We start from the raw sequence: 26,711 nt of genomic DNA, 5'->3' as shown, positions 1-26,711 counted from the left end.
CAGTCTTGGAGTGTAGAGTCAGCTTGGTCTGACCATTTTATATATATTTTTTTATATATGCCATTTAGCAGACGCTTTTATCCAAAGCGACTTACAGTCATGTGTGCATACATTCTACGAACGGGTGGTCCCGGGAATCGAACCCACTTTCGTGGCATTACAAGCGCCATGCTCTACCAACTGAGCTACAGACCCCAGCGTGGGAGCCTCTTGTTTTAATTTCTGCCTGTAGGCAGGGATCAGCAAAATCAGCAAAATGGAGTCGTGGTCAGCTTTCCCGAAAGGGGGGCGGGGCAGGGCCTTATATGCGTCGCGGAAGTTAGAGTAACAATGATCCAAGGTTTTACCACCCCTGGTTGCGCAATCGATATGCTGATAAAATTTAGGGAGTCTTGTTTTCAGATTGGCTTTGTTAAAATCCCCAGCTACAATGAATGCAGCCTCCGGATAAATGTTTTCCAGTTTGCAAAGAGTTAAATAAAGTTCGTTCAGAGCCATCGATGTGTCTGCTTGGGGGGGGGGGATATATACGGCTGTGATTATAATCGAAGAGAATTCTCTTGGAAGATAATGCGGTCTACATTTGATTGTGAGGAATTCTAAATCAGGTGAACAGAAGGATCTGAGTTCCTGTATGTTTCCTTCATCACACCATGTCCCGTTAGTCATGAAGCATACGCCCCCGCCACTCTTCTTACCAGAGAGATGTTTGTTTCTGTCGGCGCGATGCGTGGAGAAACCCGTTGGCTGCACCGCCCTGGATAGCGTTTTCCCAGTAAGCCATGTCTCCGTAAAGCAAAGAACGTTGCAGTCTCTGATGTCCCTCTGGAATGCCACCCTTGCTCGGATTTCATCAACCTTGTTGTCGAGAGACTGGACATTGGCAAGAAGAATACTGGGAAGTGGTGCGCGATGTGCCCTTTTTCGGAGTCTGACCAGAACACCGCCGCGTTTCCCTCTTTTTCGGAGTCGTTTCCTTGGGTCGCTGCATGCGATCCATTCCGTTGTCCTGTTTGTAAGGCAGAACACAGGATCCGCGTCGCGGAAAACATATTCTTGGTCGTACTGATGGTGAGTTGACGCTGATCTTATATTCAGTAGTTCTTCTCGACTGTATGTAATGAAACCTAAGATGACCTGGGGTACTAATGTAAGAAATAACACGTAAAAAAACAAAAAACTGCATAGTTTCCTAGGAACGCGAAGCGAGGCGGCCATCTCAGTCGGCGCCACGTTTCACTCCTGTATATCCTGGAATTCCTTCATATCCAAGTGGACCTGGATCTCCCTTCAAGAAGACAGACAAGTTAGTCAATGATGATAAAACCAATGACAATACTGCAATACTGTATGTATCTCCCATCTTTAGAAAAACATACAGTTCCTCCTTGTTCTCCGGTCTCACCCAGCTCTCCAGGTGACCCCCGAGTTCCCTGTAATCATCAAAACACCCATATGAGACCCTCTTAATATTCTATTACATGGTACAAGCACAACACTCAGGAAAACAACACTCATTAAAAGTAGCAACTTTGTTACTTTTCAAAATGACTACATACACTCGGAGCCATAATTATTATACACTGTATATATGACTCTGCAATCTGCATATGCTGAGTTGGCAGACCAAATGGAAGCCTAGGGGATTTGAAGAGACCACATGCTTCATGACGAACCACAACACAATCTACCTTGAAGCCCCCGGTGCCTTGTAATCCCTTCAGACCTTTGGGACCTCTGTCGCCCTGAAACACAGCAGCTCGTTAGCAGTAATCTGTACTGTGACACCACTGACCAGCTAAAGAGATTATGGAAATGTGTTTGATGCTGGATTTACATCAAGGCCATGAAGTCCTCTCATCCCCTTGTTTCCTTTGATTCCTTCAATGCCCTGAGGGAGACAAGTTGTTGTTATACACATTTTATAAATTTGGTTAAACATTGAAACAAAGGTGTTGACCTCTGAGGGTATGTCTTACCTTAGCGCCTGGCTCCCCAACATGGCCATAGTCACCTGTCTGTCCCATACCTCCCTGCAGCAGAATTTTTTTTTTCAAATTAGTTACAAAGCAGACTAGGGGAAGAAAGGCAGTGTGAGCTGTATAGCAATCAGGTGGAAAACCAGATTATGCTAGACACACCACATGACCAAAAGTATGTGGACACCTGCTTGTTGAACATCTCATTCCAAAATTATAGGCATTAATATGGAGTTGGTCTTCCCTTTGTTGCTATAACAGCCTCCACTATATGTTGTAACATGGCTGCGGGGACTTGTTTCCATTCAGCCACAAGAGCATTAGTGAGGTTGGGCACTGATGTTGAGAGATTAGGCCTGGCTCACAGTGGGCGTTCCAATTCATCCCAAAGCTGTTTGATGGGGTTGAGGTCAGGGCTCTGTGCAGGCCAGTCAAGTTCTTCCTCACCGATCTTGACAAACCATTTCTGTATGGACCTCACGTTGTGCATGGGGGACTTGTCATGCTGAAACAGGAAAGTACCTTCCCCAAACTGTTGACACAAAGTTGGAAGCACAGAATAATTTAGAACGGGATTGTATGCTATAGCTTTAAGATTTCCCTTCACTGGAACTAAGGGGCCTAGCCCAAACCATGAAAAACAGCCACAGACCATTATTACTCTTCCACCAAACTTTATAGTTGGCACTATTCATTGAGGGAGGTGGCATTCTCCTGGCATCCGCAAAACCCAGATTGATGAAGCGTGATTCATCACTCCAGAGAACGAGTTACCACTGTTCCAGAGTCCAATGACGGCGCGCTTTACACCACTCTAGCCGAAGTTTGGCATTGCGCATGGTAATCTTCGGCTTATGTTCGGCTGCTCGACCATGGAAACCCATTTCATGAAGCTCCCAATGAACAGTTATTGTGCTGACTTTGCTGCCAGAGGCAGTTTGGAACTCGGTAGTGAGTGTTTCAACTGAGGACAGACAATTTTTCAGCACTCGGCGGTCCCAATATGTGAGCTTGTGTGGCCTATAGTACTACTTCGCTGCTGAGCCGTTGTTGCTCTTAGATGTTTCAACTTCACAATAACGGCACTTATAGATGTCCGGGGCAGCACTAGCAGAAATTTTACGAACTGACTTATTGGAAAGGTGCCATTCAATGACAGTGCCACATTGACATTCACAGAGCTCTTCAGTAAGGCCATTCTACTCCCAATGTTTGTCTATGGAGATTGCATGACTGTATGCTCGATGTTATACACCTGTCAGCAACGAGTGTGGCGGAAATTGCTCATCCACTCATTTGAAGAGGTGTCCACATACTTTTTATATATAGTGTATGTACAGTTGAAGTCGAAAGTTTACATACACTTAGGTTGGAGTCATTAAAACTCGTTTTTTAACCACTCCACAAATGTCTTGTTAACAAACTATAGTTTTGTCAAGTCGGTTAGGACGTCTACTTTGTGCATGACACAAGTAAATTTTCCAACAATTGTTTATGATTGGCTAATTGACATCATTTGAGTCAATTGGAGGTGTACCTGTGGATGTATTTCAAGGCTTACCTTCAAACTCAGTGCCTCTTTGATTGACATCATGGGACAATCACAAGAAATCAGCCAAGACCTCAGAAAAATAATTGTAGACCTCCACAAGTCTGGTTCATCCTTGGGAGCAATTTCCAAATGTCTTAAAGTACCACGTTCATCTGTACAAACAATAGTACTCAAGTATAAACACCATGGGACCATGCAGCTGCCATACCGCTCAGGAAGGAGACACCTTCTGTCTCCTAGAGATGTACGTAGTTTGATGCGAAAAGTGCAAATCAATACCAGAACAACAGCAAAGGACCTTGTGAAGATGCTGGAGGAAACAGGTACAAAAGTATCTATATTCACAATAAAACGAGTCCTATATTGACATAACTTGAAAGGCCGCTCAGCAAGGAAGAAGCCACTGCTCCAAAACCGCCATAAAAAAGCCAGACTACGGTTTGCAACTGCACATGGGGACAAAGATAGTGCTTTTTGGAGAAATGTCCTCTGGTCTGATGAAACAAAAATAAAACTGTTTGGCCATAATGACCATTGTTATGTTTGGAGGAAAAAGGGGGATGCTTGCAAGCAGAAGAACACCATCCCAACCGTGAAGCACAGGGTGGCAGCATCATGTTGTGCGGGTGCTTTGCTGCAGGAGGGACTGGTGCACTTCACAAAATAGATGGCTACATGAGGGAGGAAAATTACGTGGATATATGGAAACAACATCTCAAGACATCAGTCAGGAAGTTAAAGCTTGGTCGCAAATTGCTCTTCCAAATGGACAAAGTCCCAAAATGGCTGAAGGACAACAAAGTCAAGGAATTGGAGTGGTCATCACAAAGCCCTGACCTCAATCCTATAGAAAATGTGTGGGCAGAACTGAAAAAGCGTGTGCAAGCAAGGAGGCCTACAAACCTGACTCAGTTACACCAGCTCTGTCTGGAGGAATGGGCCAAAATTCACCCAACCTGTTGTGGGAAGCTTGTGGAAGGCTACCCGAAACATTTGACAATTTAGGCTACCAGAAAAAGTTAAACAATTTAAAAGCAATGCTACCAAATACTAATTGAGTGTATGTAAACTTCTGACTCACTGGGAATGTGATGAAAGAAATAAAAGCATAAATAAATAATTCTCTCTACTATTATTCTGACATTCCACATTCTTAAAATAAAATGGTGATCCTAACTGACCGAAGACAGGAGATTTTTACTGGGATTAAATGTCAGGAATTGTGAAAAACTGAGTTTAAATGTATTTGGCTAAGGTATATGTAAACTTCCGACTTCAACTCTAATTCTAGTGAAATGTGCACTTGCGTCAATCAGAACACACAAGCTCACCTCGGGGACCTTCCTATTTTTCTGTTTTGCACAGTGTTCATGCAGAACCCAGCTTAGGCAATAATAAATCTTGTCATGACTGAACTACTGTAGAGCAGTGTATCACAGCCGTCCATGGTGACTGTTATACAGTAGTCTTGGCCAGTGGAATGTGGCTCTGACTGATTGTATAAGACAGACCAGACATTGGCGGAACACATAGGAGTTTCCCAACCTGACAAGTGTGTGGGCATGACAGTAAGTTATATGCATTTCATTGTGGCCTTTGAATGGAATATACAATATCAATCCAAACACTTGAAGTTATCATAATAACCATAACATTTCATTGGAGGAGTTAGATGTTTACAGAAGGATGAAATCTGAACATGGGCTATTAGGGGTTTCTAGTAGTACATGATGACTATAATGATGTGTTAAATATTTCCTTTAGACCGAATATCTAAGTAGTGCGAGACATGCTGACCCCTGAAATGTGGAGTTAGTGTTAACAAAGTGTAGACCACAATTTATGACCCGAGGAAAGATGTGTCATAGCTAAGGGAAAATTGTACAACTTATTCTGTAAGTGTTTCCACACAGATGCTCATATCCTCACTCATATAAGACACAATTTTGGCCTTTGAATTGGGGTTATTCTACTTGGTCAACCAACACCTTTGATCAAGACCAACAGTCCTCTATTCCATGACACCAGTTTACTAACCATCTCACTTCAGACCACGCCATGCACAGTCAACTGCTAAGAGGCTGACCTTGGAGACGCTAAACGCTTTATCCAGAAGCATGACCGTGAACTTTACAACTTTACTAATGGAAGGACCACCCACCCACCGGGGTGGTCAGTTCATATATTGGAGCCAGGGAATGCCCTCCTTAGACGTCAGCGGGGGTGGCTGTAAACATGGTCGTGCCCTGTGACTTACATATTGGCAGGGGGTGAGGGTTCCACTGAGTCACAGAAGACAGATGTTGGCCCCCAACTGAGCTCCAGAAACAGTATGTCCCCCTCATCCCCCTGTTTTTGAGTGAGTACCCAGCATAGTCGTGTCTGTCTGTCTGTCTGTCTGTCTGTCTGTCTGTCTGTCTGTCTGTCTGTCTGTCTGTCTGTCTGTCTGTCTGTCTGTCTGTCTGTCTGTCTGTCTGTCTGTCTGTCTGTCTGTCTGTCTGTCTGTCTGTCTGTCTGTCTGTCTGTCTGTCTGTCTGTCTGTCTGTCTGTCTGTCTGTCTGTCTGTCTGTCTGCGTGCGTGCGTGCGTGCGTGTGTGCGTGCGTGCGTGCGTGTGTGATGTGCGGAATATATGGGCCATTTTCGCCCAGAGTCTCTCCAGACTAAATGTGCATGTTAAATGCCAAGCCAACAACTCGTCCTCTGCCTTTGAAGACCCACTGCCAGCCTTGCACACTATTGGGCACATGTTCTCGGTTCTCTGGGTTGTGTTTAAAAGGCATTATGCATTTTAACTCCTGCATACCACTGAGTACTGGAGCTACATCAAAGAGGTAAATTAGTCATAACTCAGTCTCAATGGAAATAATCATGTCTACTGCCTGAAGCCTACAAGCAGGGTTATGTTTGCATAGTCAAACATGTAATTGAATCCTGATGCAATGAGTATGCCATGTCCTTTCATTAAACTGCTTAATAAACATTTTGTCCCCTGCTCTGCACTGGATGGCTCTCTATTGTACCTTAAGAGGTGTTCTGTTCTCAACTCTGTCCAGTCCTCTGACAATGACAAAGCATTCTTCCTGAGAGCTAAGTAAATGAAGGGCAGTAGTATGATGTTGATGACTACAATGAAAACAATTATGAAACAATGATTAATACGTATAAAACATAGCAACCTACCATAGCAAGTAAAACGACATTCATTATTAGGCATTTGCAATAATTTTATGCAACTGTCTGCTTTCGCTGTGTGTGGAATTCAACACATTCAGATTCAATCTATTAAGTGTTCTGTTAAGCATCCCCTAATGTTAAAGTGAAACCAGACAGTCTACGATCCTTTGCCATGTTGAGCTAAACCATTTCCCTTCCGATGCAGATAAGCCTGCTATTGAAACATCATACCATTTCTCAGTTATGCTTCCATTGACCTTTTCCACAACTTCAGTGCTGTCGAGCAAGCAGTGGTTCTTCTATTTAATTCACTGTAGAAACCTCCTCAGTCAATATGGGGCCTAGCGCCCAACATCTAATGTCTGCATACTGTAAAATCTACAAAGACCAACAGAGAGCATACATTCTGAGTGACAATTAACACTCATTATTCTAAGTTGTTGACCCTCGCCCATACAGCTCAACTCAACACCGTAGTGAGAACTATAATGAGAAAATGTCCTTACCCAGTTGCCTACTCTTCCTGGCTCTCATGTGTTGCCTGGGAGACCTCTGTCACCCTGCAGATGGAGAAATACAGTGGTAGCAGTTACCATTAGCCTGGACCATGAGCAAGCCAAGTTGGTCTCATCCTGTATGTGCTGTAATCAACTCTTTTATCATTGCCAATGAACGAACACAGAGACTGCCCCGCCAGGCTAATGGCTCTCAGCTCATTATTCAAAGCAGTGGTGCTGTAATGAGCCTAGTAGTCACCTTTGGTCCTGGGGGCCCCTGGTTGCCAGGCTGTCCGGGCATACACGTACAGGTGGCCCTTCCTGCTGTCAGTCCAATTTCAGCATACCCTCCACACTGAATAGAATAGAACTTGATTAGTCCACCTGTAGGGACAGAACTAATTCTTATGATTTGTTCCCTACTCCCTAGAGACACCACACAAACACACAGCACACATTTGGGAGGAGCACATAGTCACTTCTATGGGAGACAATGAGAGTACAGGCTAGATTAAAAGACATACTGTACTGTACGTATCTCTCAGTGAGGAACATGAACCCGCTGACAGTCGCTTCCAACTCACCACATTGGAGAGCTCACAGCAGTCCTCTGAGTAGGCCTTCTCTGGCCTAAATCACTCCTGTTGCCTTTTTGATGCTGTACTTTAACATTTTACATCATTCTTTGTTACCATGATTTGTATTTAATTTATAGTAACACACTTCTGATACTCAATATAAACGTATCTTAGTTGTCAGGCATTGAACATTTTACATTTTTGTAAAAGAAAATGTAAGGGAGTACATCAGATTTAATATTGCAGATAGATTGTAGCTTCCATCAAGGTAATTGTCTGCATCACTTTCAATCCCTCATATATATATTGCAAATATATATACATATACAGACAACAAACGAGTCAATTACTAGATTCAGCCATTGTGATGACTGAATGAAACTCCAGTGGTGTTCCACCAACTGTCAATTGGTGAACATCAAGTTATGAAGCAAAGGCACATTTGTAGGTTTCCGTGCAGGAGATGAAATCAAATCTGTTGTTTGGAAGTGATAATTACACTGAGTGGGAAAACCGTGGATACCAAAGGAGCAGAGAATAAACGTAGCTCATACAATACACATCGCTATTAATCTTTCCTTTTGGTGCATGGTCCTAGCTCATGTTAACTAGCTCACATGGGAGGAAAGTAGAAAATCTTAAGATAAACATAATTATTGAGTGAGGAGAGGTGGAATGACAAAGTTTGGGCGCTGGGTCTCGTTCAGGAGGATGCAACATACTGGAAATACTATAAATAAAGCTAATATGATTACTTTTTCTACATGTCAGAGAGGCATGTCGATTCTATAACATGTGTCTGAAGTTAGAACAATGTTGTGCCCTACCCTTACACTCTGATTGATTACTTTTATCTGTACATTTGTACCTTTTTAATTCTGTAATTATTTTAACTATGTGTGTTAAAGTTTGAATATCAGGAAAATTCTACTCAGGACTACTCAGTTTTTCACCAATGTCATGTTCATAGTGTTGAAGGGTTTAAGGCAGTGAATGATGAGGATCTGGATGCATTTTTAGACATAAAACACATCATTTGAAAAGGTCACAAAGTAGATTGAACAGTGCAGTGGCAGTGAGCATGTGGAAGGACTGGACAGGTGAATAAATCAAAAAGTGATTTATGGCAAAATATGATCAATCAAACAATGATTATTGGTATTTATGTTACTGGTATTCAACAGCATCAAACTTTTTCAATCTAATGTTTTGTGAAATAGTTATTTGTTCAATTTGTTGATTTGCAGTAACTTTAACAAAGAACAGTACACTTGATTACACACTACAAAATGTCATTGCACTTGGCACAACATTAATTCAGTTGACTCTCATTTCCACAATTGAAGGGTGTCATATTTCCTAATTCTATGGGTGTCATTTCATTCACAAAATGGGAAGTCCGGATATGTTTGACCTCACCGTGACATCAGTTGGGGTCAGTAGTGATACATTCTGTTAAGCCAAAATCCCATACTGACTGCAGGAACTACTCAAGAGGGGAAGGATGTGTAATCTTCTGCGAGGGTTATGGTTGTATGTACCAGTGCTGCCACTTGCTGGTCATACAGAAATAGAGGATCAAATTGTATTGCATTGCCCGGATCACTGTTCGTAAATTTCCACGCCAACCAACTTTGCTAATATTGGAAAGAAAGAAAACAGACAGTCTTGAGAAAAGCTGAAAATCAATCAAGCAGTATTATTATACCCTCAATAAACAGCAAAAGGGAATAAAAAGTAATTTTATGGTACTTACTTGGTCATTCCTGGCTTTTGGTCAATCCAAAGAAAGCTAGAAGTACTGGGAAAACCAACATTTCTTTTAGGGCTGGCATTCTCTAAATGTGATGTGCCAGGGATTATAAACACCTGCAAAAGTAAAATAAGAGAAGCTCTAAGATCAAGGAAATCTCACTTAAATGTTAGCCATTTCCCCCGATTATCTATAGTGAGGAACTGTTTTACTAAATTGGTAGGATTAGGTCTATTGTAATCAAATGCAAATAAAAAATACTCAACAATAAAATAACATTACCCTACTCCATTAATAATAGAAATAACAGCATTCTAAATGAAATGTTGATTACAAATGAACACAAAAATATGTCAGACATATATTTTACAGGTTTATGTAGGTCAATAAATCAGCATTAAATGATCTATAAAAATGATGTACTTTTCCATCTGGAATTAAATTATGTCCAATCAGGCAATTGGTCAGAAAAGTGCCTATAATAACTTGGTCACAGCTAACCTTACCGAAGGAGTCACATAATTATTCATGAACCATAAAAAAAATATATATATCAACTTCACTATGTCAAAAGAAGATTATCCCAACAAATCAAATCATACAATATGAAATCATGTTCACATATGCTCAAATCGCAACCATTGAATAGAATTGAGATATTTCATTTAGTCAAAAAATAGGCTGAAGTTCATTTGATTCTTTGACATTTTGTTCCCATAAAACACTATTCATTATCCAGATCCAAAACAGCAGAAACTACTTTACTGAATTGATGGAGCTATTATCTTAGTCTACACTTAAATCAGACAAATGACACTTTTCTTTTCTTACTTTTTCCACATATATATATATAAATTATCCCCAATTTTGTGATATCCCATTTTAATTAGATGCCAGTAATATTTGTCCACAATAAATCAATGGCCAATTGTTTCCAGCACACACAAAACCCACCATCATATTTCAATTAAATTATAATAAAATCGAAACATACCTATATATGAATGTAGACAATATTGTAAAGATCACTCACATATTCTTGAAAAAGAGGCCCCGATGTGGACTGCTTTCGGGTTCCTTTACAGTTGCTGCAGTGAGGATATAACCCATTTAAAAGTGGCATCCCTAGGCCAAACCATGTCTTAAACCATTCAGAAAGATAGTGGCTGGTCTCAGGAAGACCTGAGCCTTCCTTGCACTCCACTCTACCTTTGGTCCCCAGGGGATCTGTGGTCCTTCTGTAGCTCAGTTGGTAGAGCATGGCGCTTGTAACGCCAGGGTAGTGGGTTCGATCCCCGGGACCACCCATATGTAGAATGTATGCACACATGACTGTAAGTCGCTCTGGATAAAAGCATCTGCTAAATGGCATATATATCTCTCCCACAGGCCTGTCTCCTCTGCTGAAACACACTGGTCGTTCTGAGAAGGCTCAGGACAACCATTCAGTTCTTCTTTCCATTTTTACACACGTTAGGAGCACAAGCAAAATCTAAATCTTTCGACGCATTAGTGATTGGGATGTGGCATAAAATAGACTGAAATGAATTTACAAGGAGCATGGTAGCCTTTCCTTCCCTACACATGTCATCTCCTCTGAAGCCTCCCTAATCATTATTCAGCAATAAATATGTACATTTTTCTTTGCATGTTAACTTGTCACAGTTCATATATGTATTTTCATTGTTTTAGGCTACTTTTATAAATCATACTTTTATCAACTCAACTAAAAGGTTAAACATTTTTGGTTATGTGACCGCCTTCCCAGGACAGTCAATTGCTGTCCTGATTTCCACTGGTAGAAACGTGTAGTATGTCGTATTCATGCGCGAGGAGCGCTCCGCAAACGTTGCCGCACAGAGAATGGTGGTGCTGGGAATACAATTAACTCAAAACCCGTAAAACACTGCACTGAACCTGAGCATGTGGCCCAAAATAAATGAGAGTTGGATTTGTAAACTATACCCTGCTTGTGGACCTTCACCGGCCCAAATGGCTCTGAATGAAAAATCTAAATGTATGTTTTTTTTTTGAGGCACACACCTTGGCATTAAAAGGCACCATCTGTACATGTTTGGTTATTCATTTCAACAAATTAAATATAACCAATTGATCTGCTCCTTTGTTTACATTTATGTTGACCCACAGATGGTATGGGCTGCCTGTAGGCTACAGGCCCATAATTGAGACAAACTTGTCTCTAACTTGACATTTATGGAATGAGCACCATTATCACAGCTTTTACACAGCTCTTAAATTCGAAAGAGATAAAAGTTCATATGATCTGAGAGATTTGGAAGAAATGATCTGTAATAAACTCACCGGTAGACCATGTTGAAATGCAACAATACAGATCAAGTTTCTACATTTCCTGGGATGAAACTATCACCTGCTCAACTACAGTTGTCCTATTCAAAGATCTCAAGTGGGTTAAATGCAGAAGACACATTTCAGTTGAATGCATTCAGTTGTACAATTGACTAGATATCTCCCTTTGCCTTTCCCTGTACATTATATAATAACACCACGAGTCATCACGAGACTTTATGAAATTACTTCCCATTTCTATATGATGCTAGATTTCTTTTGTCTCCTGTTGTCTCTCCGCTGCATCCTATTGGGTCAATCTACATAAATTATACATTATTCTGTAACAATAATGTATAACATCATATAAAAAAACAGACAAGTATGTGACCCATGTCAGTATCCCATGGTAGCTTTCTGCTAGCAGATTTATTACAAAACGTTAACAGCGATCCTTTCCACTCTAGCAAAATGAACCATACACTGACAAATGCACTAAAGAATGTCTACTCAGGGTCCGGGGAGGCCAATGTCCAAGGTAAAATGGCACACATCACTGTAAGTTGACCAAACAAAACAGTACTACTGAAGGTAAGGTGGAGTACTTTAAAGCCTGGATATTGGGGGATTTCTGCGTGAACTTGCCTTCAACAGTCATCTCAGTCAGAACATAATTATTTGCAGTGTTTACTATGTGGTAGGCTACATGTATATTGTATTGCCCTTTAAATGCATTTTGGCAGTACATCATTGCACTTTAAATAGATAATAGATAATTGAGGTGTCCCACAGGGTCTGTCACACGCATGTCAGCATACAGAACATTCAGTAACCCTCTCACGAGCACAATGCTGTGTGCTGCCATTCATTAGTGTGTAGAATTGTTAGTTGAGCATACAGTGTTGTCTTCGCCATGTTTTTTTCTTTTCAGTTTCTTTAAACTCTTCAGGTTTAGCGTCAATAAAATAAAATAGTCATAATAATTTGACATTATTCACAAAAAATTAAATACATTAAGACAAACACAAGGCCACTGGCATTCCATTCTCACTTAATAATAAACAATTTTTCTATTCAACAGAATATTTTACATCTTCACAAGACTTTAAATAATCAACACATACGCCAGTCTCTCTTGTCACTTTGGGCCAACGTGGTTGTCTCAAGGCCCCTGACTATCTCTTGGAGGTCTGGGCCAGTTTGCTGGGAGTCGACCTTCTTTGAGGAGTTGGGATTTTGGAGGGCTTGCCTCCGTGTTGACGTGACGACGAGCGGGGTGTAGCCCGACTGGTGTCACCCACCGTCTCCGATGTGTCGGAGCACACCGATGCGATATCCGAAATGTCGAAGTCTGAAGCATCGCTTCCCCTCCGGCTGCTCCCGCGGCTGCCTGCTTTACTTCCAGGTCGGCTGCCGGACCTTCTCGATTCTGGGGGACAAAAGATTCCGGTATGGTTATTGTCTGGTTACAGCGACTGGTAACTTTAATAGCAGAGCCGAACAGCAGAGCCCTTTAACAGACAGAAAGCAGACGCTGCTTTTCAAAAGGATGCTCTACTCACCAAACCCTATCGCCTGTCCCCGTGCTTTCATCACAGCAGCATTGATCAGGGTTCCCTGCTCTTCTCCCGACTGGAAACCTTTTCCTGACAAGTATCCAGGGAGCCGCAGTTTACTTCCCTGTATCGGAGTGCTCTGCAAAAGACAGAGCATTTGTTAGAATTTTTCTCTATGTTTACAAAAACATATCTAGGTACACAATGGTAAATCACAGAAGACGATTCTAGTACATCGACTCTTCGAACACTGGTAATTCTTCTCTAATTAGCATGTTATGCAATGTGGCATTCCGATGAAATCTGATCAAACCCCACGGACATCCAATGTAAGGGGTTATTGTGTTGAATGAAAAGTTGATGTACTGTATGATATTTCAGGAACAACTTAAACTTGTACAGTGGATTAACAGATAAACAGTTCAACATGCAACACAGAACAGCGGGTCAGTTCTTAGTTTGAGTTAGTTAGAGAAGGTATTTGACAACAGAGAGAATGTTCCACAACGATCACCAGTTAGTACTTTAAAGCATTAAATAAAAATAACAAACTGAAATCGGGCCTCTAAAAGACAACAAATATACATCTTATGTACTCCCTTCAATCACAATTTGCTCCCTACACCTCCCCTTTGGCCTTAACACTTTGATACTAGCAGATCTGCCTTCTTCATTCTGGGGGATTGTGTAGTGGCGGAAGCTCCACCACTACACATTTTACACCTATCCAGACTCTTTAGATCAGGGATGGTCAAACTTCTGGGCTTGGTTAATTATTTAGAAATGTAAAAATGTAAACAATATCTTTTTAGTGTCTTGAAACAAAAGCTTTTTTGAAAGTAATCATAAAATTACAATTCAAACATTAATCAGATCGCAGCCATATAACAACACATTCTGATTACCATTATTAAAGATGTATAAAACATTTCACCATTGTAGCATAGAAACTGCAACTTAGTTTCTATGTTCATCAGGCTAATAACGTTTTGGGAAAATGTTGCAGTTTTAAAGCACATTTTCTGCAATTCTACACATTTTTCTAAGGGGCAGCGGGAAAATGTAGCAGTCTTGAAACTAATTCCTTGCTATTCTACTCATTTTGCCATGAGACAGAGAGAGCATTTTGCAGTTTTAATTCCTGCTTCCTGCAGTTCTACACATTTTGCCATGGGGCAGAGAGAACATTTTGCAGTTTTAATGCCTGCTTCCTGCAGTTCTACACATTTTGCCATGGGGCAGAGATAACATTTTGCAGTTTTAATGCCTGCTTCCTGCAGTTCTACACATTTTGCCATGGGGCAGAGAGAACATTTTGCAGTTTTAATGCCTGCTTCCTGCAGTTCTACACATTTTGCCATGGGGCAGAGAGAACATTTTTCAGTTTTAATGCCTGCTTCCTGCAGTTCTACACATTTTGCCATGGGGCAGAGAGAACATTTTGCAGTTTTAATGCCTGCTTCCTGCAGTTCTACACATTTTGCCATGGGGCAGAGAGAACATTTTGCAGTTTTAATGCCTGCTTCCTGCAGTTCTACACATTTTGCCATGGGGCAGAGAGAACATTTAGCAGTTTTAATGCCTGCTTCCTGCAGTTCTACATATTTTGCCATGGGACAGAGAGAACATTTTGCAGTTTTAATGCCTGCTTCCTGCAGTTCTACACATTTTGCCATGGGACAGAGAGAACATTTTGCAGTTTTAATGCCTGCTTCCTGCAGTTCTACACATTTTGCCATGAGTGGTGGAAAAAGTTACATACCCAATTGTCATACTTGAGTAAAAGTAAAAAATACCTTAATAGAAAATGACTCAAGTAAAAGTCACCCAGTAAAATACTACTTGAGCAAAAGTATTTGGTTTTAAATATACTTAAGTATCAAAATTAAATGTAATTGCAAAAATATACTTAAGTATCAAAAGTAAAAGTATAATCATTTCAAATTGCTTATATTAAGCAAACCAGATGGCACAATTTTCTTGTTTTTTATTTATTAATGAATAGCCAGAGACACACTCCATTTACAAATGAAGCATTTGTGTTTAGTGAGTCTGCCAGATCAGAGACAGTAGGGATGATCAGGCATGTCCTCTTGATAAGTGCATGATTTGGACCATTTTCCTGTCCTGCTAAGCATTCAAAATGTAATGAGTACTATTGTCTGTCAGGAATAACATGTGGAGTAGAAAGTACATTATTTTGTTTAGGAATGTAGTGAAGTAAAATTAAAAGTTGTCCAAAATATCAATAGTAAGTACAGATACACACAAAAACGACTTAAGTAATATATAATTAAGTAGTAATTTAAAGTATTTTTACACGAGTCATGGCTAGTGGTTTAAAGTACTTATGTCATGTTGATATGATATCTGAGTGAGAGTGACTAACAAAATCAATGAGGGCCCCCTGGAGTTCAGGGCCCCTGCCTTGGGTGCCTGGTCAGTAATTTGACCATGATTACTACAAGGTAAAGATAGCTGACTCGACTAACTTACCTAGCAAACTATAAAATGGGATAATGGGATAATTGATTGACCGTCAATAGCTATGTTTCCATTAACTTGTCCAGTGATTTTTTTCGACATTAGAAAGTTTGCATAGAAAATAGATGCAACAATTGCCTGCTAGGGTGTATTTCCATTGAACTATCTTGTGTCGATAAAAACTGCTGATTGTAATGGCGTCACACCTAAAATAAACATGTTTTTTTTAAGTCGCAAGAACCTACAGTGTCGAATAAAAATGTAGTGGTTGAAGTGTTTCCATTACCCATTTAGGCGACAGCTGTATACCTTTCAACCTATCTGTTTCCTGATAGAATGCAAGAAATGAGTTATATTTGCCACATTCTAATGTTTCTCATGTGCCTAACGGCTGCCTAGGCTAGTCTGTTGCCATGGTGAATCTGAAATAATAGAATGGTAAAACTTGTCAGACAATCAGAAAAGCAAAGTGAAGCAATTCAGTTATTCTTGAAACTCAGGAAAAATGTTATTTTTTATCGTTCAATTATTTTTTATTTTGCAAGCAGTAGGCTAGGCATTTAGAATTAAAGCTGCAATGTGACATGTTTTTATAGAGCTGTCACTATCATTGAAAGAATGTCTTGCAAGATCTGTTCTGTGTGCGCTATTTCTATGCTACCCGATCTTAAGTTTAGTTTTTGTGTTTTTTTACTTTCGGTTTTGTTCACCAGCTTCAAACAACTGAAAATACAGGATTTTTGGTTATGGAAAATATGTCACAGCAGTTTAGATGGTAAAATGACTCTCTACACTATTCTTGCTTGTTTTGTGACATAAACTGAAATTAGGCAAACTATTTTAGACACCAGGAAATGGCAGAGCGATTTCTTCATAGTGCATCTTTAAATGTGGAGTGGAACTTATGGCTATGTGTTGACAGCACGTGCCCCACATACCTTAAAAAATATTCGGCAATCATCATTTATTCTAAAAACACAGTTCCCATCATCATTTTTAGCAATAAAGAAAGATAAAGAAGAAGAAAATCCACTCCTGTCGAACGGATGAAAATGATGTCGATCTTTAGAAAATGTCTTCTTTATCTGCCGTTACCAATATTTGATTGGCCATGCTTTAGATATTCAATTATTGTGAAGTTAGGGCCAAGGGGAAGGGGTAGGGCTATCTAAGTAGTTATTAGTGTAAAAATCAACTTGATTTCCTTTTTCATTTTACTCAGACACTATACAATTCAGTTAGATGGTATTGTAGGAGGCAGCAGTTGTTAGGTTCAGAGCTCTGGAGCGTTCCAGACCCTGTTGATTCACTATACCTCAGAGGATGAACCTTGGCTCTCAAAGGAGTCTGATGATTTAAGAGGAGTGGAGGGTTTGCTGTTTGTCAGCCAGGGTTTATCATAATTGCGAGTTATGTGTTGGGGAGTCTGGGGGAATAATGGCAAGTCAAACACACAAACACAGGGATTCAGATGGAGAAATCAATAACTAAAAGGAGTACAGGTAGACTAAATGAAGAGCTATGATATATGACAAAAGAAAGGAATGATCCAAATATATCAGACAACAAAAAGCAACATATATAAACAAATGATAAAAAAGACAAATGAAAAACAATAGAAATGGTTGGGAGCATGTGGGGAATGGCAGACAAACCAACACACACCGTTTCTGTAGAAATTGTTCAAATACAACTAGCTTCCTATGGTCATTAAATACAAGTCATTAGCCAATTTTGCTCTGTTGTCAGTGAAGTGAATACATGTATTTGCTGTGGAAGAAGGAGTATGTAGTCAAAAGCTCCTACCCAGATTGTGGGCGTCTCTTACCTTGGGTGTGCTGGGCAAGGCTGGGTTATTATGCTGGGCCGGACAGCTATGGCTAGAGTTTGACCTGTTGGGAGAGGCAGCTCGTGACGACGGCCGCGACCTACGACCTCTATACCGGAAGCTTGCCATCACCTGAGTGGTGCCCTCTGGGAGAATGAACTTTTCTCTCAGCTCCATGTTTGTCCTGCCTTTGGCTGGGGGGTAAAATATGACAACATACAGTAAGACATATGCATGGTTGTTGGTGTATGATTGATTATAAGTAAGGTGAACCTAATTCATTTCAGTGGAGTGAGTAAATGTATGATGAGTGCCTGCTTTTAGAAACAGCAGACCATTTGAAATGAATACAGGTTGTTTATACTATCTGTGATTGAACTATTGTGCAAATAAACACGTGTGAATGAAGGACATGCAGTTTCACATCACTTAGCCACACTGGCAAACTCACTGAAAACAAACAGTCCCAATAGGAAGTGCTGTGAAAAGGACATTCTTAACCGATAGAGATTCATATGGACAGAGTGCTTAATGTACAGTACAACAGACTCACTCTGCACATACAAATCAATAAACGCCTCCATCACCCCAACCTCGCAAAACAAAACAAAATAAAGATACATAGAACAATCTATGGTCACCCCCAAAAAATGATGATGAATTCCAGTGGCTTGGAACATCAGCCATATAACTATAAGTAACTATTTCTCCCCCGCATAGCCTTTAGGCGGAAATAGTCCATTGCTGGGAAACCTAGTGACTGTCAGCGGCACTGCAAAAAGAAAAGGTGCACAAAGCCACTGGCTGCTTTTTAGATAGATAGATAGATAGATAGATAGATAGATAGATAGATAGATAGATAGATAGATAGATAGATAGATAGATAGATAGATAGATAGATAGATAGATAGATAGATAGATAGATAGATAGATAGATAGATAGATAGATAGATAGATAGATAGAGACAGCAATAGAGAGAGAGAGAGCGATAGAGAGAGAGCAAGATGAGAGAGAGAGATAGAGACAGACAGCGATAGAGAGAGACAGCAATAGAGAGACAGCCATAGAGAGAGACAGCCATAGAGAGAGACAGCCATAGAGAGAGACAGCCATAGAGAGAGACAGCGAGAGAGAGCGATAGAGAGAGAGAGAGCGATATAGAGAGCGATAGAGAGAGAGAGCGATAGAGAGAGACAGCCATAGAGAGAGAGACAGCCATAGAGAGAGACAGCCATAGAGAGAGACAGCCATAGAGAGAGACAGCGATAGAGAGAGAAAGCGATAGAGAGAGACAGCGATAGAGAGAGAGAGTGCGATAGAGAGAAAGAGCGCGATGACAGCGAGAGAGCGATAGAGAGAGAGAGCGATAGAGAGAGACAGCCATAGAGAGAGAGACAGCCATAGAGAGAGAGACAGCCATAGAGAGAGAGACAGCCATAGAGAGAGAGACAGCCATAGAGAGAGACAGCGATAGAGAGAGACAGCGATAGAGAGAGACAGCGATAGACAGCGAGAGAGAGCGATAGAGAGAGAGAGAGCGATAGAGAGAGAGAGAGCAATAGAGAGAGAGAGAGCAATAGAGAGAGAGAGCAATAGAGAGAGAGAGAGCAATAGAGAGAGAGAGAGCAATAGAGAGTGAGAGAGCGATAGAGAGTGCGATAGAGAGAAAGAGCGCGATGACAGCGAGAGAGCGATAGAGAGAGAGAGAGCGATAGAGAGAGAGAGCGATAGAGAGAGACAGCAATAGAGAGAGAGACAGCGATAGAGAGACAACAATAGAGAGAGAGACAGTTAACAGTAGATAGACAATAGAGAGAGAGAGAGACAGCAGGGTAGAGAGAGAAAGAGAGAGAGAGACAACAATAGAGAGAGAGACAGTTACCAATAGATAGACAATAGAGAGAGAGAGAGAGAGAGAGAGAGAGAGAGAGAGAGAGAGAGAGAGAGAGACAGCAGGGTAGAGAGAGAGAGAGAGAGAGAGAGACAGCAATAGAGAGAGAGAGACAGCGATAGAGAAAGAGAGACAGCAATAGCGAGAGAGAGAGACAGCAATAGAGAGAGAGACAGCGATAGAGAGAGAGACAGCGATAGAGAGTGACAGCGATAGAGAGAGATATAGAGATCGATAGAGAGAGATCGATAGAGAGAGAGCGATAGAGAGAGAGAGAGCGATAGAGAGAGCAAGAGAGAGAGCGATATAGAGAGAGATCGATATAGAGAGATCGATAGAGAGAGCAGGCGATAGAGAGAGAGAGCGCGATAGACAGCGCAAGAGAGCGATGGAGAGAGAGAGCGATAGAGAGACAGCGATCGAGAGAGCGATAGAGAGAGGGAGCTATAGAGAGAGAGACAGCGATAGAGATAGCGATAGAGAGAGAGCGCGATGAGAGAGCGCGATGAGAAAGAGAGAGCGACAGAGAGACAGCGATAGAGAGTGATAGCGATAGAGATAGATAGAGAGAGAGAGAGAGAGATAGAATGACAGAGAGAGAGCGATAGAGAGCGATATAGAGAGACAGAGCAATAGAGAGAGTGAGAGAGACAGAGAGAGAGCGATAGAGAGAGAGAGAGAGAACTGGTGTTAGCCTGGAGTTCAGTAAGTAAAGAGAGATTCAGAAGCAGGTGATGTGACTCAGAGAAAATGACGGCATGCATGAAGACCCACAGACCGCTGGATAACAGGAGAGTGTGAGTGGAGTCGCTTTATGGGAACGCCATTCACAATGAGCACTCCAACACACCCATTTTGTACACACACCCACACATTAACACCCCTTACACATACGGTGATGCAGACACACATACCACTGGGGGGTTCATGGAGCAAGGTGAGAAAGTGTGAGATTTGTTGCCAACCTATAGGAGACTGAGTAATTGAAGAGTTTGATTCCGAGCGCAACATTTTACTCCCGTGGTGATGAACTGGAGAGGAAGGCGTAGGAAGCAGTAGGAAGGCATTTAGCAGGAAAAATTTAAACACATAAATAGATGAACTTCTGCATGGCAGTAGGATCTGATACTGTAAGCAATAGAGTAGCAACATACACTCAGACACACACTCAGACTCTACATGCCACATTCAGCCTTATCCAGCCATATAATTTAATCAGAGTGAAACCCATTACACAACATCAAATCATATGGTAATAAATACTGAATCAGCTGGAGCACTGCTATCTAAAAATAGACAATTAAAACATAAGTGACACACGAGTGAAACCGAATCCAGAGATTTCCCTTTCTTAAAATGAATGACATTTTATAAAGTTTACCCTGTCCTGTCTGGTGCCTTACCTCGACACGGGTCGTTCTTTACAAGGAACTCATCCAGAGCCATCCAGCCTCCACCAACGCGCACCATCACAGTGCTCCGCAGGATCCGCACCAGACGCAGCTGCTGGGAGTCTCCGAACTGCAGAGGGAGGAGGGAGGACAGAGAGGAAGGTGAGGCCGGGAGTCACTAAGCACTACTCTGCATCAACAACACTGGACAAGACTTGAAGCTGTGCAACACCAGAAACCAGCAGATGCTACAATTTGGAGATTGTTAGGAGGAAGTTTATCCGTCTATGAGTTGGTGCCTGATTACATTGTGTCTTCTGACTTTTGGATTACAACGACTAGTTATACATATGATATATGACTTAACTAAAATGGATTTCACTTCATCACTAGATGAGAGAGGATGGTTTTGCTGTCTGGTTTCTTTCTTGTGTTGCTCAGCTAAGCCCATTGATTGAGACACAAAGCAACAACATCAAGGTTTCATTCTCATAGACACAAATGGAGGGTCAATCCAACTGGTTTTGCCTTCCCAGAATGTATTAGTGCATTCATCATTGTCAACAATGTGGGATTGGTGTGTGACTTGTGAAATTGGGATATATTGATTTGTAATTGAGGTGAAATGGGTAACACTTTACTTGATACCCCCTGTCAACAGGCTTATCGTAGCCTACATACATCTGTCATAATCATGATATAACAACTAGTATTTTGACTGGTTAGGGCATCTGAGGTCAATATCATTGTTATGACAATGTTATATATCCCTTATGATTAAGGTTGCAGGTAAATGTAATAATTAGTAAGTTAATAATTTGTCATTAATCAATATTGTCATTTATCAATATTATAATTTAGGAATGTTTACTATTTTTTTCACATTTTCAACTGGAAACTCCTATAACAGGCTGTATAATATAAAGATCATTAGACTGAAGAGATGATACTCAACCACTAGGGGGGCACTATAGTGTTGCAGTCTATCCTTACCTTCTTTTGTGATATTTTAGTTATTTTCGACTTTACTATGGGCTGTTTGCATGTATCTTGCAAAGCTTTCAAACAAGCCTGATATGGAGGGTGAACAAACAGCCAAGCGTCATAAGAAGAGTATTTGCAGGAGAAGCCAGCCAGTTGGATATGGCCAAGGGGTTAGCAGATTTGACAACACAACAACCATGGCCTCATGCTTTCCATCAAACATTGTCACATCATAGCACAATCAATAGCACAAACAGACAAAACGGACTAAATCTCCTGCAAACCAACAACGTGAACAGTTGCACTTTCTATCACTACAGAACAAACCACCATATTCATAGATGCATTGACATTGATGGAGGAACCAATGCAGCTGGGCTCCAATGAGGAACAACATGTGGGATGGCATCTTATCATCTCTCTAGTCAACCACGGTGTAAACAATCAAACATGACCACACATTGATGAGCCTCCAGTTAGGTGCCTATTGTAACAATCTCATTAAAATTCAAACTTTGCACTATGTGATTCCCATAATGATTGAATGACACTGGTGAATTTTGTGATCAAGTACAGTAAAAGTGATGAATTGAATTGGAAAATGATCTGGAGAATAAAAATAGTCACAACAAACGGCTTAAGAATGCCCATTTACCAGAATACAGCTTTCCAAAACCGCAACGTGTAGGTGGGGGGTTAGATTTTGACTGTCCCTGTTTGCTATTATCTCATCATCATGTAAGCAGTGAACCAGACCAAACTGTCAAAAAAATTGTTTAAGTTGATTTTGAGTAATAAACGAATGCAAACTGGTGAAGAAGACACACATTATCTTACAAATACATGCTGTATACTGTATGTTTCCCCTATATACACCTATTCATTCTCCTCAACAAACAGCCATCAATGTTTCAGAAAGTGAATGGACCATTCATTTTATATGAGTTACGTATCCTGTATTGCAACATGCATTTCTTTGCCCATTTGAACTCAATCAAATCAAAGCAAGCAAGATAATGTCCTAACAATGGGAAAGGTGTTCGCACATCTTTAAAGGGAAAGCAGTTCATGTTTGTGGAACAAAAAAAGCTGTTATACAAAGTCATGTCAGCCATTACTGAGACAAATCAATCCCAGGAAATGAAAGAGAAGCAACAGGCAACCACACATTAAAAGCATTCTAAATCCCAAACTGCCCAAATGGTTCAATTAAAGCACATGAAGGGGGAAAAACCTATTATTTCTTATTGGAAACTCAAAAGCAACTACAAATAAGAGGGAATAATTGAATCAGCATTGGACTTCAAAGCATTATAACACTTGACTGCCTTACATGCTGATTTGTAGTTTTAGAAATGATCACAAACTCAATGTTATTTCCTATCTAAATAAGAGCATTACTGTCACTATTTTTATCTGCACAATCAACCAGTACAGGTTATATATACACAAAGATGCATTTTATGACACTGTGGCCATTTCATTCTTGGCATGAGCTGAAGAAAGCCCATGACCCAAAAGGGGATTATTTTATTGCACAGTCATTCCTAGCAGGCTACTACATCAATGGTCCTCCACCTACACCAGTTATAGGCACCAGCTGCTTTCCCACGCCAGCCAGCCAGACCCAATCCAATATCCCAACTACTTATGCCGGTGGAACTACCCACATAGCTATTATTATTAGCGTAGACTAATAAACAAATTAAAAGTGAGCCTTTTCAAGTGAATGGAAATGTCTGAAAGAATTATTGCTGTCTAGTGTATCTACTTCTGAGTTCCATCGTGATTATGTCTGGGAAGTGTTAATATTAATGTTAATTGGAAAAGGACCAGGGTCAACAAAAAAGAGAGGAGGGGTTGATTAGGCATCACATCATAGATAACGACAAAGAGCGGCCTGAGCCGGTCATATGTACCTGGTTTCCAAGGTAGAACTGGTCGTGGAAGGGACAATGAAAAAAAGTTACAAATTAGTTTTTCATAAAGCACATGTTTCACTGAACACTTAAGGTAATGTATAGGGTATTCACAAAATCCTCTTACCCTATATTTGTTGGCACCAATTTGCTCAACTTGGAATCGTTTAGGACACTTGCATTTTGCCACTTGGCGTGTGACCTACAAAAGAAAAAACAAACATTATTTAGACATCATTTATATTGCGGGAAGGTAATACATTAGTTACAATGATTTACGGCAGGGATCATCAACTAGATTCAGCTGTGGACTGATGTTTTCTTGAACGGATGGTCGGGAGACCGGAACATAATTACAAATCATTTGTAGACTGCAAATTGACCGCAAAAATATAAACTCAGCAAAAAAAAGAAACATCCTCTCACTGTCAACTGCGTTCATTTTCAGAAAACTTAACATGTGTAAATAATTGTATGAACATAACAAGATTCAACAACTGAGACATAAACTGAACAAGTTCCACAGACATGTGACTAACAGAAATGGAATAATGTGTCCCTGAACAAAATCAAAAGTAACAGTCAGTATCTGGTGTGGCCACCAGCTGCATTAAGTACTGCAGTGCATCTCCTCCTCATGGACTGCACCAGATTTGCCAGTTCTTGCTATGAGATGTTACTCTTCCACCAAGGCATCTGCAAGTTCCCGGACATTTCTGGGGGGGAAATGGCCCTGGCCCTCACCCTCCGATCCAACAGGTCCCTGACGTGCTCAATGGGATTGAGATCCGGGCTCTTCGCTGGCCATGGCAGAACACTAACATTCCTGTCTTGCAGGAAATCACACACAGAATGATGTATGGCTGGTGGCATTGTCTTGCTGGAGTGTCATGTCAGGATGAGTCTGGAAGAAGGCTAACACATGAGGGAGGGTGTCTTCCCTGTAACGCACAGCGTTGAGATTGTCCACCCCAGACCAGCTTCATCTCAGTACTGGGCTTCCTCTCAGTACTGGGCTTCCCCTAAGTCCCGGGCTTCCCCTCAGTCCCGGGCTTCCCCTCAGTCCCGAGCTGCCCCTCAGTCCCGAGCTGCCCCTCAGTCCCGAGCTGCCCCTCAGTCCCGAGCTGCCCCTCAGTCCCGAGCTTCCCATCAGTCCCGAGCTGCCCCTCAGTCTCGAGCTGCCCCTCAGTCACGAGCTTCCCCTCAGTCACGAGCTGCCCCTCAGTCCAGTGAGGTTCTGGGTGAGGACTATTAGGCCATGGTCGGCGGCGAGGGTGGATTATCCTAGGACGCGAAGGGGAGGAACTATGACATTTATGGAGTGGGGTCCACGTCCCGAGCCGGAGCCGCCACCATGGACAGACACCCACCCGGACCCTGTCTCTGATTGGGAACCATATTTAGGTAGCCTGGGTTTCACTGTATATTCTGTGAGTGTTTTCATGGGTGATTGTTCCTGTCTCTGTGTTAGTTATTCACCAGACAGGCTGTATAGGTTTTCACGTTCCGTTTGTTGTTTTGTATTATTTAATAGTTATTTCATGTATCGCTATTCTTCATTAAAGAACATGAGTAACCACCACGCTGCATTTTGGTCCACTTCTCCTTCAACAGACGAACACCGTTACAGACGGACCATCCACCTCCAAATTGATCCCGCTCCAGAGTACAGGCCTCGATGTAACGCTCATTCCTTCGACGATAAGCGCAAATCCGACCATCATCCCTGATGAGACAAAACCGTGACTTGTCAGTGAAGAGCACTTTTGCCAGTCCTGTCTGGTCCAACGATGGTGGGTTTATGCCCATAGGCGACATTGTTGACTGGGATGTCTGGTGAGAACCTACTTTACAACAGGCCTACAAGTCCTCAGTCCAGCCTCTCTCAGCCTATTGCAGACAGTCTGAGCACTGATGGAGGGATTGTGCGTTCCTGGTGTAACTCGGGCAGTTGTTGTTGCCATCCTGTACCTGTCCTGCAGGTGTGATGTTCGGATGTACCAATCCTGTGCAGGTGTTGTTACACGTGGTCTGCCACTGCGAGGACGATCAGCTATCCATCCTGTCTCCCTGTAGCGCTGTCTTAGGCGTACATTGCAATTTATTGCCCTTGCCACATCAGCAGCCCTCATGCCTCTTTGCAGCATGCCTAAGGCACGTTCACGCAGATGAGCAGCTGATTTTTCAGACCCTGGGCATCGTACTTTTGATGTTTTTCAGAGTGTCCTAAGTTTTCATAACTGTGACCTTAATTGCCTACCGTCTGTAAGCTGTTAGTATCTTAACAAATGTTCCACAGGTGCATGTTCATTAATTGTTTATGGTTCATTGAACAAGCATGGGAAACAGTGTTTAAACCCTTGACAATGAAGATCTGTGAAGTTATTTGGATTTTTACAAATTATCTTTGAAAGACAGGGTCCTGAAAAAGGGACGTTTCTTTTTTTTGCTTCGTTTATAATATTTGATTAAAACATAATCATTTCATTACTTTGGAACTGGTGTTTTTACAGTCTTTTATGTCCAACAATGAAACAAGGTTTTTGCTCAGAAAACTTGGGGGGCCAAATAAAACCACCTGCAGGCCACCAGTTGGGGGAACCCTGATTTACGGTCTGAGTTATATGTCAACACATATACAGTAGTACCTCATCTTCAATTTTGTCTGCATCTGTGAGGGGTTTGTATGCCTCTTTGTTGGGATGAAGAGCAGCCACAAACTCATAGTAGTCGATGTAGCCGTCACCATCCCGGTCAAATATGTCTGCCACCGCACTCATCTCCAACCGACTGGTAGGGAATTCTGGAATGTAAAA

General features: G+C 41.5%; 1 protein-coding gene across 1 annotated transcript in view; it reads right to left on the bottom strand.

Moving 5' to 3' along the window:
- Window positions 1–12,237: 12,237 nt before the first annotated feature.
- LOC124038746 (dystonin-like) overlaps window positions 12,238–26,711 on the bottom strand; it is a 205,614-nt gene continuing 191,140 nt past the window's right edge. Inside the window, exons 93-100 of the mRNA XM_046354820.1 lie at window positions 26,544–26,698; window positions 24,023–24,097; window positions 23,896–23,913; window positions 21,005–21,122; window positions 17,710–17,903; window positions 17,197–17,307; window positions 13,404–13,536; window positions 12,238–13,270 (exon numbers count right to left, since the gene is read on the bottom strand). Coding sequence (XP_046210776.1) covers window positions 13,017–13,270; window positions 13,404–13,536; window positions 17,197–17,307; window positions 17,710–17,903; window positions 21,005–21,122; window positions 23,896–23,913; window positions 24,023–24,097; window positions 26,544–26,698 — 1,058 coding nt within the window. The 3' untranslated portion in view covers window positions 12,238–13,016. The remainder of the gene's footprint in view (window positions 13,271–13,403; window positions 13,537–17,196; window positions 17,308–17,709; window positions 17,904–21,004; window positions 21,123–23,895; window positions 23,914–24,022; window positions 24,098–26,543; window positions 26,699–26,711) is intronic.

The sequence above is a fragment of the Oncorhynchus gorbuscha genome, linkage group LG06 (assembly GCF_021184085.1).
Source record: "Oncorhynchus gorbuscha isolate QuinsamMale2020 ecotype Even-year linkage group LG06, OgorEven_v1.0, whole genome shotgun sequence".
Classification (NCBI taxonomy): domain Eukaryota; kingdom Metazoa; phylum Chordata; class Actinopteri; order Salmoniformes; family Salmonidae; genus Oncorhynchus; species Oncorhynchus gorbuscha.
This window is presented reverse-complemented; position numbering and strand designations above follow the sequence as displayed.